General features: G+C 39.0%; 4 protein-coding genes across 6 annotated transcripts; all 4 read right to left on the bottom strand.

Annotated features, from left to right (window-relative positions):
• Positions 1 to 633: 633 nt before the first annotated feature.
• LOC118437107 (putative inactive phenolphthiocerol synthesis polyketide synthase type I Pks1) lies at positions 634 to 4,471 on the bottom strand. 3 transcript variants are annotated; one of them, XR_004835876.1, is made up of 7 exons: positions 4,232 to 4,471; positions 3,539 to 4,172; positions 3,094 to 3,466; positions 2,678 to 3,018; positions 2,410 to 2,605; positions 1,581 to 2,336; positions 634 to 1,509 (listed from the first exon to the last, which is right to left on the bottom strand). XR_004835876.1 is itself a non-coding variant. In XM_035855902.1 (4 exons), the coding sequence occupies exons 1-4, from the start codon at positions 4,346 to 4,348 to the stop codon at positions 2,831 to 2,833; spliced, it is 1,299 nt and encodes a 432-aa protein (XP_035711795.1). In that variant the 5' UTR covers positions 4,349 to 4,471; the 3' UTR covers positions 2,645 to 2,830. The 3 variants fall into 3 exon arrangements, 1 of the variants encoding a protein (XP_035711795.1); XR_004835875.1 differs by having other exon boundaries at positions 3,107 to 3,466; XM_035855902.1 differs by lacking the exons at positions 634 to 1,509; positions 1,581 to 2,336; positions 2,410 to 2,605 and having other exon boundaries at positions 2,645 to 3,018; positions 3,107 to 3,466.
• A 73-nt stretch (positions 4,472 to 4,544) lies between these two features.
• On the bottom strand, positions 4,545 to 5,633 carry LOC118437282 (highly reducing polyketide synthase-like). Its single transcript, XM_035856210.1, has 3 exons — positions 5,296 to 5,633; positions 4,874 to 5,218; positions 4,545 to 4,797 (listed from the first exon to the last, which is right to left on the bottom strand). The coding sequence occupies exons 1-3, from the start codon at positions 5,328 to 5,330 to the stop codon at positions 4,545 to 4,547; spliced, it is 633 nt and encodes a 210-aa protein (XP_035712103.1). The 5' UTR covers positions 5,331 to 5,633.
• Positions 5,634 to 5,921: 288 nt separating this feature from the next.
• On the bottom strand, positions 5,922 to 6,725 carry LOC118437243. The gene is made up of 2 exons (XM_035856144.1): positions 6,473 to 6,725; positions 5,922 to 6,409 (listed from the first exon to the last, which is right to left on the bottom strand). Exons 1-2 carry the CDS (start codon positions 6,489 to 6,491, stop codon positions 5,997 to 5,999), a joined length of 432 nt encoding a protein of 143 aa, XP_035712037.1. The 5' UTR covers positions 6,492 to 6,725; the 3' UTR covers positions 5,922 to 5,996.
• LOC118437281 (oleandomycin polyketide synthase, modules 5 and 6-like) lies at positions 6,525 to 9,274 on the bottom strand. Its single transcript, XM_035856208.1, has 3 exons — positions 7,940 to 9,274; positions 6,815 to 7,843; positions 6,525 to 6,740 (listed from the first exon to the last, which is right to left on the bottom strand). Exons 1-3 carry the CDS (start codon positions 9,272 to 9,274, stop codon positions 6,525 to 6,527), a joined length of 2,580 nt encoding a protein of 859 aa, XP_035712101.1.
• Positions 9,275 to 13,473: the final 4,199 nt, after the last annotated feature.

Raw genomic sequence — 13,473 nt, 5'->3', positions numbered from 1 at the left:
GATGCGCTTGATTAATTTAGGCGAAATATATACGTCATATCTGCTAAGCAAAGATTGGTCCTTATGTAAATTTTATTCAGCAAGATAAACACCACCGAATTTAGATTAGGTTTAAAGTTTTCTAACAACTTCTTATGTAATTGTCTCCAAAATTAGTTGACAATGTGTAACCCTTGGTACGAACATTTGCCTTAGTAAATATTTGTTACTACATAGATAATCAAAGTGTTGATAGTGTGTAACTGTGACAAAAGTTAAATAAATTAGCTTTAAAATTACTTCGATCTACAGTCCTTGACTTGCTCGCTAGAAATAAAGTTAAAGTTTAAACTTTTGAATTTGTAAATTTGAAAAGTTTAAGTGCAAAATTTAAATTATTAAAACTTTCATGCAAAATCACGAAATTGCTTATAGTGAAGTAACTCAAGTTATGTACGTTGAATTTACATATTTGCACGTAAAGTTTACAGTGTACTTATCATTTAATCATTAATGTTTCGTACATGGCAAAAATAATAAGAAGTAGCTAATAATATTTTTATCGATTTGATTATTTATTTTAACTCAATTTAATCAAGCAATATTGCTTTATTATTACATATTTATGTATTTACCTATATATTTACATTCCCATATGATGTATTTATTATGATATTCATACATATGTACATATTTTCTTGAAACCACTCTATTTTTGTGTACCGTCTTGTTGAAATTGCTTCCCCCGACAATTTATGCATGTAAGTATTTACATAAACTGCATACGTACGTATGTATGTATGTAGGTATGCAATATATAATGCTATAATACACATTCTTAAATAGTCCTGGAAATTAATTAGAGATTTGTCATTAATGCATTTGCTATGAAGACGGGAATTGTACTAAATTATACTAAATGATTTTAGACATGAAAACGTAGATAGTACATATCTTAAATTTTACATATTCAAATTTTTCGTCCTTACTTCTCCCCCTTCCCACGCAATAAATTTCCCAAGCTCGAATCGATATTATCGATCGTATATTGCAAGTCAGCCCTCAATGTTTCCAAAGGGTCTGGAATCATTTCCTCCACGTTAGGTATATACTTTCTCATCTTGGCGCAGCTTTCAAGCTGAAATTTCGCCATATTCTCTACCCAATTTGGCTGGGGCTGAAGCTTTCCATTTGCTATGTTTCGAGGTAGCGCGTCGTCTCGGGAGTAATAATCCAGCCATTTAAACAGCAATGATTCATTACCCTTGCTGTGAAGGTCTGTCACAAAATCATCATATGGAACTTTCCTCATTGGGGTGACAAACCTTTCCCGTAACAAGGTCTGGATACCGGGTTTATTTAAAATTTGCTGGCACGTGATGTCGTCGTTAAACGTCATATTTTCGACAACAGATGAAATTTTTGATGGATCGCCACCTTCCCTCCTGGCAAAATCAGACAGTATCGTGAAGACATCGTCCTTATCCAAGGTAGGTTTCGTGTTGTACAAGTACGAATAGATTGCCTCCGCTGCAGAAAAATCACAATGTGTATTCAAAACTATGCTAGATACATAAGTCACGCACAACGTATCCCAATACCTAGTCTAAGTTTGGGAGCAAATTCGTCAGAAATTTTTTCAATGTCCGTGTAATTCCTTGCATGAGGATTTGTGATGTTGAACATTCCACTAGGAACGTTTTCGTCAAAGAATAACTTGAGCGTAATTTCGACAGCGATGTCTACCGGTGCTACATGGAGAGGAAAGCATATATCTGGCATGATACTGTTCATTAGGAAGTAGATACTCTCCAAAAATAAATGATCATTCTCCAAGCTTGTCTTCTTTCCAGTCTTGCTCTCTCCAAAGAGCATGGGAAGTCGGAACGATTTTGCAGGCAACCCTTTTTCAACGGCCTGGCCAACTAGACGGTCACTAATAAATTTGGAGATTATATACCCATACGATGGACCTTAGTCACCATCTTGAGGAAATGTTTCAGGGTAGCCAAAATAATTGTTTTCATAATTTGCGGGAAGCCGTATAGCGAGTAAAGTTGACGCGTTGTATAAGTGCTTCCTCTTTGTAGTGCAAGCAAATTTCAAAATATTTTGGGTTCCGGTAACATTTATTGCTCGCACGCCGATATTTTGGGACGAAAAGTGTGCGTACATTTCCATGTGTGAGGTTTGACCAGCACAATGAACTACGGCGTCGACACAATTGGCAAGTCGATTATAGAGTTCTATTTGCAATGACAGATTTTCCGACACGATATCACCGTCAAGTGGGATGATCTTTTCGATGTTGGAAGTCGATAAGAGGTTCAGTTCCTTTAAGCGATGGATTACTCGATCTGACAAATAATCCATGTATTTGCGGTTGATCTGTGAGTCGTTAAGTAATAACCTTTATTCACGTTTGCTAACCTTTTCCCGATTCACGTTTGCGTGGACGGACTAGACAGTAGATCGATTCTATTTGTGGTAGTCTACTTAGTTGTTGCAAGACGTGAGGCCCAACAACACCGGTGCATCCTGTCAATAACACAATTTTGACAGCAGACATTGGGACCTCTTGGATTGCATTGTATCCATTTGTAGCTTCCCAAAGGATTGAATCATTCTGTCAATTAAAGTTTAGATTTTCCGATTATCATTCAAAATCTATGTATGGCTTTTTTATTATCGGTACCACCTTAATCAATTTGTTACGTTCAATAAAATTAGCACTTCCAAGGTCTGATGTTTTGGGAAACATTATGTTCATCAACGTCAGGGTTGTTAAATGCAAGGTTTGACAATCTCCCAGGTCTGCTACTCGAATTATTCCCTTATTCCCAATCAATCCTTATAACGCGTTTTTCATCTCAATCATCATTAATGAATCCAAACCCAGATCTTGTAACGACTCATTTGGAAGAAGCTCGTCGTCCAACTTGAGCAGTCCTTCAATTATTCGAGCAACATAAGGCTTCGCTACTCCATAACGACCCTCATTGGAGTCGCCACATACTTTCAGTTTATACCATAAGGAATCTACATAAAAAATATTTTTCTTATCAAGATCAACATACAATCTTCATTTACTAGTATCTATTTAATAGAACTAACCGAATTTCCGCACCTGAGTCTGATTCCCATTTCGATACATTCGAATTCCGTCTGGTATTCCTGCCTGAATTCATAATATTCTCCAGATATGTTGTCAACCATGGTGCAAGCATGCTATTTCCCAGCGCATCAATATCTATATCCACAGGAGATACATGGCTAACCCCTGACTTTAGACTATACTCTAAAGCTTTAAGCCCTGCCTTCGTGGAAAATGGCTTCACCATATTTACCACCTTTCCTGCCGCTACTCCAGTCTCACCCCATTGACCCCAATTGATAGTTGTAGCAGGTAGCCCCAGAGATTGTCTATAGTTAACCAAGCCATCTAGGAAAGCGTTTGCCAACGCATGGTTACTCTGCCCTGGAGAACCTAAATTAATAGTGAAATTGATTAAATAAATCTTGCCACGTTACGTGGGGTGATAATATATTGTTAGTTGACCTAATAATGCAACTACAGACGAAAAGACGACAAAGTGTTCCAAATTAATATCCTTGGTTAACTGGTGCAGATTCCATCCACCTCTAACTTTCGGATGTTGTGTGGTCAAAAAACTTTCCGGTGTCTGATTAGGAATAACTCCATCGGCCAGAACCCCTGCAGCATGAATAACTCCTCTCACAGGCATTGTTGGCCATTTAGTCTCAATCCAGCTGAAAAGCTTCTCGCAATACGACATGTCTCCAATATCGCCTTGGGAAATTGATAGCACCCCTTCGGTTTCCGAGGAACTTCGAATTTGCTCTATTTCACGCATAACTCGGCACTCGGGACTCCTTCGTCCAACCAGAACCACATGGCCGGCCCCATTTTTAAGCATCCACTTGCCAACCTCAAATCCAATCCCACCGCACCCACCAGTGATGACGTAGGTAGCTGAAGCACTGAGAAGTTTAAAAGTAAGAGAGATGTGTGAATTATGAAGTTGCGCATTTGGTTCTGGATACTTGAGGACAACTTTCCCTATATGCTTAGCCTCTTGCAGATATCGTATCGCCGATCGAATGTCGACCACATCAAATACCCTCTGAGGTGGCGGGACAAATGTTTTATCGCGTAATCTTGAATCCAGTTCCTTAGCAATAAAAATATATTGATACGAGTACTTGATTCTTGTATTTCTTTCTTATCTACCTTGAACAATATCTTCATATACTGGTCTGGATGGCTGCTCAAATCCTCAACTTTGTAAGCTACATCTGGCCTTAGCTTCTTGACTTCGTTGTCTTCTAAAATATGCAATTTGCTCATCTCAATGAATGTTCCGCCTGTTGCTGTACACGAAAGGCTGGTTTCAATGAATCCAGGACCGGTAAGTGAATTTAAAACGACATCCACCCCATGGCCATTGGTTGCTTCAAGGACACATTTTCCAAAGCTCAGGTCCCTGTAAAATGGACAGATGTACGTGTCAAAATATTTATTGATGTATGCACAAAATGCGTTGTCAAATATTCACTTGCCTGGAGTTGAACACATGTTCAATCCCAATGTGTTTAAGGTATCTGCGTTTTTTTGCAGTTCCATCTGTACAATATATGGTTGCGCCAATTCGCCGAGCCACCTGAATTGCGCTTAAACCAACACCACCTGATGCCGTATGGATCAGTATACTTTGCCCTGACTGTAATTTCCCAACTACAGCTAGACAATGTTGCGCCGTAACCCATATGACTGGTAATGATGCTCCTTGTTCAAATCTGCAACATGTCGTAGACAATTAACCTATCGTCAATCCTCCGGACGGTTCTTTTCTAAACCTGTGTATCAAGTTACGTTATATTATTTGGTAGAGGGGTAGTGCAGAATTCCTGCAAAATTTCATGCGACGAAAGTGGTTGTCCGTGGTACTTGCATCCAAAAACTGCATCCCCTATCTTTCGGCTGGTTACGTCACTGCCAACCCAAACAACAACTCCAGAAAAGTCAACCCCGATAGAATTAACTTTTTCAAACTCTGAAGTAGGTTTAATTATCGCAAAGATATCCCGAAAATTCAAACTTCTGGCATGAATTTCAACCTCGATATCATATGGTTCTAACTGTAAGTTATTGGGAACAATGTCGCGTTGGAATCTTAGATCGCTCACAGACTTACTCGCCGGGATAACCGCATGATATCTGGAAGAGGACGAAGCATTATTTATACGCATTTGTGTTTTAACTTATTTTAACTTGAAACAGTATGAGCATTTCACCGAAATCCTGTCAGCTCAAGTGGCGGATGACTCATCGTCCCCTTATGGGGATGTAACCTTGCCTTATACTTTATATTGTTTCGGTAGGCCACAATTAATTCATCATTCTGTGCTTCAAGTGCCTCTGTGATTAAATACTCTGCATTTTTTGAGTCGTTCTCCTCTGGATCCAGATCCAACAATTTACATATGGCTGAAGGATTCTCGGAGAGGAAGGATCGAAATAGGCCGTGGAGTTGGGAACCAAATGGTAAACTATGACCGCCACTCCCAGCCGACGACTATCAATAAAATCTTCAGATCCATTGACACAATTCTAATCTATATTCAATATTTGGGTATTTCTTACCTGACCAATTGTCACAACAACAATTCTTTTGTTCAAAGTGCCATGGTTCATAAAAGCTTGCAGTAACTTCAAGCATTCATTTACAACCAACAAGGACTTTTCCAGAACTTCATTTGCTTGTATATTTCCTGCAGCCTGAATAAAGATAACCCCTTCCAGATTCTTGTCCGCCAAGGTATCCGAAAGGACTTCTACATTTGTACCCTGTTTGTGTTTAGCAAATTAAAAAAAAACTACCTTTCAAGATGCTTTAAATCACCCCAATTCTTACCCTTGATAGTTTCATTACTACTTTGTTATATTTATTTACTAAATAGTCAGCTAAGACTGAAGTAAAGTTGTCTTCGTTTCCTTAAAGAATCCATAAGTTTCTATCTGACTTCGACATAATGTCCAACTCCCCGTCGTCTATTACTGGCAGCCATGCTTGTTCGTATAGTGCCGGCATTTTCACTTCCGCTTCGCCACGTATTAGTAATGTCCTAAGCCGATCGTTGGTTGTCGCGATGATCTCAATGCCTTCTAGAATTGCCAGTGGGGATCCATCATCTTGCGAATACATTGTTACTCTGTTCTTATTGCAATGGATGTACATCGACTGAGATTTCTGATTTGGAACCGCAGTTTCCACAATGCGAAGCAGAGCAATCTTTTTTACACCAACAGGAACGTGGAGTTGAGTTATTGAATTCGTCGCAATCAATAAGAACAGAGGGGCCTGTAACATTCCATCCAATAGTATAGGATGGCAAATGTCACTCGTGTCTGCAAGAACTCAATGGATTATGAAATAATCTTAACAAATTGTATAATCCAAAGTCGGCTTACCATAAAGCTCAGAGGGCATCTCGACGACGGCTAAGAGTTCGTCGTTTTCTACTCACAAACTCGAGATACTTTGAAACGTGGGCCCAAACTTGTATCCCAGGTCGTTGAGACGTTTATACATCGCTGCAACATCTCCCACTTTCCTAATGCGTTGCCTAATGCTATGCAAACTTTCGAAGTTAAAATCCTGTAGTTCAGCAGGTGACGAATTATCGGATTGGAATTCACTAGTAGTGTGGCACTTCCATTCCAGTTCTCGAGCAGTGGGCTATCGTAGGATAGTTTGAATAATGTTTTAACAAGAATCAATACCTCAGTTAATAATGCCATCCATTAACTCACCTGCTTGGAGTACGACTTCACGGATCCAATATTATTTGCTTCATCAATATTTATGACTACAGTTGTACACAAGTTGATAGGATCCGTTTCGAGTTGCAAACCTGCTCTGACTTGAAAATTTTCCAACACAATCGGGAATGTCACCCCGTGATGCGACGATGCCCGCAGAGCAATTTCGATGAATACCGCAGCTGGAACAACGATAAACTCAAAGATTTTATGGTCTGAAACATATGGATAAGAGGTCAGGCCGACCAAATTCCTGTATTGAGTGTGTATTCCTTGATCGTGTGATTTGACCCCGGGAAATGTTACCCTTTCTCCAAGCCAGGGACGAATATCTGGCTGAGTACGAGCTTTAGGCACCAAGTCATTTTTCTTGTATATCCACATCTTTTTCTTTTGAAAGGGGTAATGAGGCAAATCGACTTTGCGATAGCAGTGACCCCTATGAAATTCTTCAAAGTTTATTCGATAGCCTTGGGCAAATAAGGTACAAATGGTTGAATACAACTCAGTCTCCGTCGAAGCTTTACTTCTTCGCATGGTTGGTAGACACTTAATGTCACAAGAAGACGAAATATTAGCGTGAACTAAAGCAGACAAAACTGGGTGTGGACCAATTTCCACGAATAGAATTGGGCCTGGGCCAAAATAGTTTTCCATGTTTTGGATTGCATTGAAGAATTGAACTGCTTCTCTGGTATGACGTTTCCAGTAATCGACATCAACCTCTGATACTACACTTCCGTCCACTCCGGAAATGTATTCAATTCCGTTCCCTGATTTGAAGTTGATAGAGCATAGCACGTTTTCATACTGCCGCAACATTTTGTCCATATGACGAGAATGGAAAGCATGTTCCGCAACGAGGACATGTGCTTTTACAGCGTTGTTCCTACAAAAGTCGGTAAAGTCAAGTACAGTTTCTGTTGGCCCGGATAGAACTGTCTGTGTAGGTGAGTTCACCCCTGCAATATCCAGCCAGGCGCTCTTCTTGGCGGTGGTACTCGTGCTGCTTTGATAACCCTGCAGAAGTATAAATTTGGAACGCATTTAGCAACATATCAACCTGAACTTAAGTTGGATCACGAAGTAATAACCTTTATCAGGCTTAGTCTGTACCTTCAGGAAGACTTGAAGCAATGAGTTAGCATGGTCTAAGGGTACATTAATTGCCACCATTCTTCCTTCAGGAAGAGAATCAATCAGTCTGCATCTCGCCCCCAACATTCGCAACCCATCTTTCAGCGATAGAAATCCAGCTGCGACTGCAGCACCAAATTCGCCAAGTGAATGTCCTACTACTGCGTCGGGAGCGACCCCCCAAGACTCGAGTAACTTAAGGAGGCCATATTCAATGACGAATATGGAACTTTGTGAATAGAGGGACGAATTGATCATCGTCTCGTCTTCTCCCCACATTGCTTCTTTTAGCTTCAAGTCATACATATCCTGCAAAATGGCTTCAGCGTGATCAAATGCTCTTTCAAAGACAGGGTGTGAATTATATAATTGTCTCCCCATGCCATGGAATTGTGAACCCTGTCCAGGAAACAGAAATACCAAAGGCCGCTGTTCATTCACCCTCTCATTAATTTCATATTCCTTTTGATTAAGTTTTTGTAATGCTTCCCTTCCATTAGAAGCATAGAACGCAATTCGATGTTGGAATTGGTTTCGGCCCGTGTTTGCAGTGAACGCAACATCATTAAAACTTTCAGAAGAATGGAAAAGAAGTTCCCCGTATCGGTTGATAGTTTCTTCCAATGCGGTTTTCGTTTTTGCAGAGATGCTCAGAATATTTACGACTGGAAGTTTCGCGTCTGGTACATGCTTAAAGGAAAGGCTTAATTTCGGTTCCCATTCCTCAATGATTGTGTGGGTATTTGTCCCAGTTATGCCAAACGAGGAAACGCCAGCAATTTTTCTGTTGCATTCGTCCTTCAACATATGCCAGGATCGGCCAGTGACTGATATTTCCGCCGGAATGTTGGCCAGCACAGGTAGGATTTGGGGGTTAATGTTTTCCAACCCTATTTGTTTCGGGATATAATTGTGCTTCATCATTTCCAATGTTTTTATTATTCCAGCGAGGCACGAAGTGGATTCTGTGTGGCCTATATTTGCCTTCCCTGCAGTAATTATTAGGGGGTTCTTCCTATCAGGGGACGCATATACCTCTTCGATTGCCTTAATCTCCATTGGATCACCCACAGCTGTGCCCGTTCCATGCGCTTCCACTAGTTCAACGTCGACAGGGCTTATGCCTGCGTCGTTAAGGGCCATTTGCATAGCAGCAGCTTCGCCACCAACAGTCGGCGTACCCATACTTTTACTTAAGCCGTCTTGAGACTGGCCATAACCGAGAATAACTCCTTGGATCCTGTCGCCATCCCTTACGGCGTCCGACAACCGCTTAAGTAGAACAACGCCACATCTATAAGAATAGGTCGGCATGTTTTGGTTGATCAGTGGTAGGCTAAATAATTTGGATTCAGAATTTAACAAACCCTTCGCCTCTAACGTAACCGTTTGCATCAGCGTCGAAAACTCGGCTACGATACTCAGCAGAAATAATATGTCTAAATTCAGTGAAATCGAAGGGAGCAACGAGTAAATTTGCCCCGCAAACGAAGGCCAGATTTGTTTCTCCATTCCGTAAGGCTTTAACGGCTAATCCAAGAGCGACACCGGAAGAGGAGCAGCCTGATTCCGTCGATATGTTTGGGCCAGAAAGTCCGAGAAAGTGGGCAATTCGTGCGGACACTAGAAGTAAAGTGAGTCAATAAATTTAACATGAAGTGCACCGTTATTTATTTCATTAAGTGCTAAGTAAGTAAATATTTTCCAAACTAAAGTATTTCCTATTTTTTCATACCGATTGTCTTAAGGGTACGTAACCAATATGAAAATATGTTTATACGCTTACAGGTTCCAATGGAATTTCCCATATAGTTGCGGTACCAATCTCCATGAGACTTCCATTTGTTCGTTAGCTCCAAATTGCATCGAAGGTTGGAATAGAATTGGGACTAGTTCGTCGGTTTTTTTGGCCAAGTAAACCAGTCCCCCACTTTTTACGAACAAGTCATCAAAATTTTCCAATACCTAAAAATCATGATTTTATGTACAAATTAGTTAAGTTAGTGATAGTACTTATAGTTAGTTAAGTTCTTTTCGCACACATACCAAGGATTCGGGTTCCAGAAGTATCACACGTTTAAAAATCGTTAGCGAACAAACTTGCAGAAACACTTCATTCAAGAATTCCGATTCTAAAGAGAATTTCGTAACGACTAGTGGGAAGACCGCGTCAAACACCTTGTTGAGTAGAACACTACAATTCCAGTTTTCCCATATTAATTTGACTTTTCAATCATCATTGTGCACAAACTAATAATTGTGGCATGCCTAATTTTCTCGGGGAGACCTGACCCCACGATGAGAACCACGTTCCGATTCGTGCAACAATTCCGCAGGGATTGGAGTAGAACGAGAGCTTTCTTGGCTTCTTCTTCCGTCCTGACAAACGTCACCCAGGCACCTACCTTTTTTGTCTTACTCCTACAACATGTTGTACATATGTACATACATATTCAGTAACATAGGTATGTAAGTATGTGCCTTATTTTTTCATGGCATGTATGTAGCTCAACTCCAGGTGAAATTTCGTAGCTCTATTAGGTATGTATGAATTTATGAATAAGATCTACATGTGTACGTTAATGAATTTAAAAGATTTTGCAAAATCTTCCCACTAACGTAATACTAAACGTTTTAAAATTTACTTTACCGAGAATGAGCCACGTATATATTTGCACAAATTGTCAAAATGTGCATTGCAAATTAATTATTAATTAAACGAAACAATTGGTTTAAAATGACAATTCGCTTCAAAATACGTATGCCTAACCGTGGGTCTATTATTATTAGTCGCAAAGGTCCCATAATTTCTTTGGGAAGTTATTTTCTCATGGATTCAATTTAGTATTACTTAAATAATTTCGTCACTGGCAAGAATGTATAGCGAAACTGTTGACAACAAAACAATATTTTACCAGCCAAGAAACCTTGCAGAATTTTTTTTCGACTAATAAAACTAGGGAAGCAGTAGTAATTAATTTACACGAATTATATAGTTGATCAAAACACCAATTGCCTTAAGAGGCCCTTACCTTCCCTCATTTTTCGAAATTGATGATGCCAAGCCAAATCAAAATTTAAAGGATTTATATTTTCAAGAAATTATTGTATACTTTGGGGAAATTCTTATTTAAAAATTGTTATAGTTTGGGAAGCTTGTGATTATGTATATGTTTGTTCGATTTGATCAACAAATAATTGATGAGAGTTTACAGCCTTTATATAAACTTGATCAATCTGCTCTGTCATCCAAGGGAATTTTTCATGGGTCAGGTCCTCATAAAATTTAATGGGGTGCTCGTAAAATGAAATATGTAATGTCAACTTTCCTTAATAAAATCATGTCCACTTCGTTAAATCAGTTATCGTTAAGATCTAATAAACCAGACTAGATTTTACGACGTAACGAATCCAAATTAGTATTAATTTCCTTGTCAACATTTATGTAAAATAGATAAATTTGTATGGAATTATGTAATACCTCATATAAAATGATGAGATTGATTATATACATAAAATATTTATTATCTAAATATACTTATGAATTACATATCTGTCGAACAAAATTTAGTAAATGTATGTCGTGGTTGCGTACATATTTACCAAAAATAGCAAAATGAGCTTAATGATATTTATAAATTAAAGCCAAAATAATCAAAAACTTAGCAACAAATTTCACTTAAAGAAATCACTTGAATGCGGCTTAATTAAGGTTTAAATACATACATAATCTCAAGGAGAGTCATAAAAGAAGAACACATGTAACAGATTAAGTTAACTTATAAAAATGTACCTGCAACGTCGTCAATTTAATTTCATGTCAGAGATTTACATGCATACAATATTAAGATGTGTGCACTTGTATGTATGTAGTGTTCAGTAGGGTTGCCGCGGGTAACGGGTCGGGTACCCGTTACCCGCATACCCGCACGATGCTTGCGGGTACCCGTTATCTGCGGGTAGCGAGAACTACCCGCACGGGTAACGGGTAGTTAAGTTTTTATTTAATTTTCGACATCAATCACTTCACAAAGAAAGTTAGCTGCAAGTTAGTCCATTTATCAACATAAGCGTCAATTTAATATTTTCCAATTTCAAAATTTGCCATTTGCCATTTGGCATCAACTAGCGCTTATACTGAGCGTGTCTTTTCGGAAGCCACAGAAGCCTACGGCAGTCTCAAATGCTTTTCACGACCGGATAATGTGGATAAGTTATTGTTTCTCAAGCATAATTTGCCTGCTCCAAAATATCAGTAATAATTTGACTTGTATTTGTGTGTATTTTTATAAGACTGACGAGATTTTAGTTTAGTGCTTTGAAGATGAAAAACCTGAATCCGATTGAAAGCAACAAATTTATTTTTAGGCAATTTGTTTAACTTAAATGAAAACTTCATTTAAGTCGAAATTTCAAAAAGTCAAACTAAAAACTCAACCTTTTTCAAGCTACACCAAGATTGTCTAACGAGTATATCAATAAGTCAAGCCAAAAATTAGGAATCGCATGATACTTTCCATTGAATATCCACTTTGAAGAATAATATTGGCGGCAAAGTTGAATTTTTAAGTAAATGCTCTGCATCTTTTTTTCCACTATGAGGGACTCTGTCCCCCAATACATAGTTATCGTTAACGGGCTATTCAGCAGAAAGATAAGTGATAATTCCTAATTTTTGCCTTGATTGTTTTTACATAAATCGCTAAAAAAATTCCGGTGTAGCTTGAAAACAGTTCCATTGTCTGCCTGAAAGTCTGGTTTCAGAAACATCTAATGAGATCTAGCAAAATATGGCATTCGTAACTTGCACAGCATTATCTCAAACTACTGAACAACCCAAATGGGCAAATAATGGTTAAATCAAATTTATTCTGAAGGTTGGTTAGTTTTTAACTTAATTCTCATAACGGGTAGCGGGTAACGGGTACCCGCACGGGTACGGGTAGTTGTGCTGCGGGTAGCGGGTCGGGTAACGGGCAGCATTTTCGCTACCCGCGGCAACCTTAGTGTTCAGCTAATTGAACAAATTTGCATAAGAATACGTACAAACTAGTAATACACATATAAATATGCAAATATTTTTCCTTGCTCAAAGGACAAAATTAGGATTAACCAAACAAGAAAAATGTGGTCAACTTGTGTGGCATTTATGCAAAGATGAGGCAATCTATGAGAGCACACACTTTCGCATAATTAATGAATTCAGGTGACTTGTAACAAGGAGGAGGGTGTACGATGCTTGCCAAGCCGGATTTTGATGCCACACCCACATGTATTTTTCGCCCATAAGACGTTCTGAGGATAAACTGCAGGAGAGAAAAATTCGGTGGCCCCATGGGGACTTTTGGGGACAACATAGGGGAGGGATGCGTTTCCATAACATGGCAGATTATCGGGACATCGAATATGGGAACATTGTCCCCACGTCTCCCGGACAAACGTGGGTCGTTTTACAATAGATAAATTCCATCTTAAATTATTCTCACTTTTATATTTTCTTATCCCACACATTT

This window comes from Folsomia candida, unplaced genomic scaffold (assembly GCF_002217175.1).
Source record: "Folsomia candida strain VU population unplaced genomic scaffold, ASM221717v1 Fcan01_Sc012, whole genome shotgun sequence".
Taxonomy (NCBI): Eukaryota; Metazoa; Arthropoda; class Collembola; order Entomobryomorpha; family Isotomidae; genus Folsomia; species Folsomia candida.
Note: the sequence above shows the minus strand (reverse complement) of the source record. Positions and strands in the feature narration are given on the sequence as shown.

What these genes read in the sequence shown, in the direction of transcription:
- LOC118437107 (XM_035855902.1), bottom strand. Translation starts at nt 4,348, where the DNA reads ATGAGCAAATTGCATATTTTAGAAGACAACGAAGTCAAGAAGCTAAGG. An exon ending in GTCTGTAGTTGCATTATTAG is followed by an intron (nt 3,467 to 3,538) that starts GTCAACTAACAA and finishes CTATTAATTTAG; the next exon opens with GTTCTCCAGGGCAGAGTAAC. An exon ending in GAAATGGGAATCAGACTCAG is followed by an intron (nt 3,019 to 3,106) that starts GTGCGGAAATTC and finishes TTTTTTATGTAG; the next exon opens with ATTCCTTATGGTATAAACTG.
- LOC118437281 (XM_035856208.1), bottom strand. Translation starts at nt 9,274, where the DNA reads ATGCCGACCTATTCTTATAGATGTGGCGTTGTTCTACTTAAGCGGTTG. An exon ending in TGCTTCAAGTCTTCCTGAAG is followed by an intron (nt 7,844 to 7,939) that starts GTACAGACTAAG and finishes ATACTTCTGCAG; the next exon opens with GGTTATCAAAGCAGCACGAG. An exon ending in TGAAGTCGTACTCCAAGCAG is followed by an intron (nt 6,741 to 6,814) that starts GTGAGTTAATGG and finishes ATCCTACGATAG; the next exon opens with CCCACTGCTCGAGAACTGGA.
- LOC118437282 (XM_035856210.1), bottom strand. Translation starts at nt 5,330, where the DNA reads ATGAGTCATCCGCCACTTGAGCTGACAGGATTTCG. An exon ending in CTTGAGCTGACAGGATTTCG is followed by an intron (nt 5,219 to 5,295) that starts GTGAAATGCTCA and finishes GTCCTCTTCCAG; the next exon opens with ATATCATGCGGTTATCCCGG. An exon ending in CCTCTACCAAATAATATAAC is followed by an intron (nt 4,798 to 4,873) that starts GTAACTTGATAC and finishes GACATGTTGCAG; the next exon opens with ATTTGAACAAGGAGCATCAT.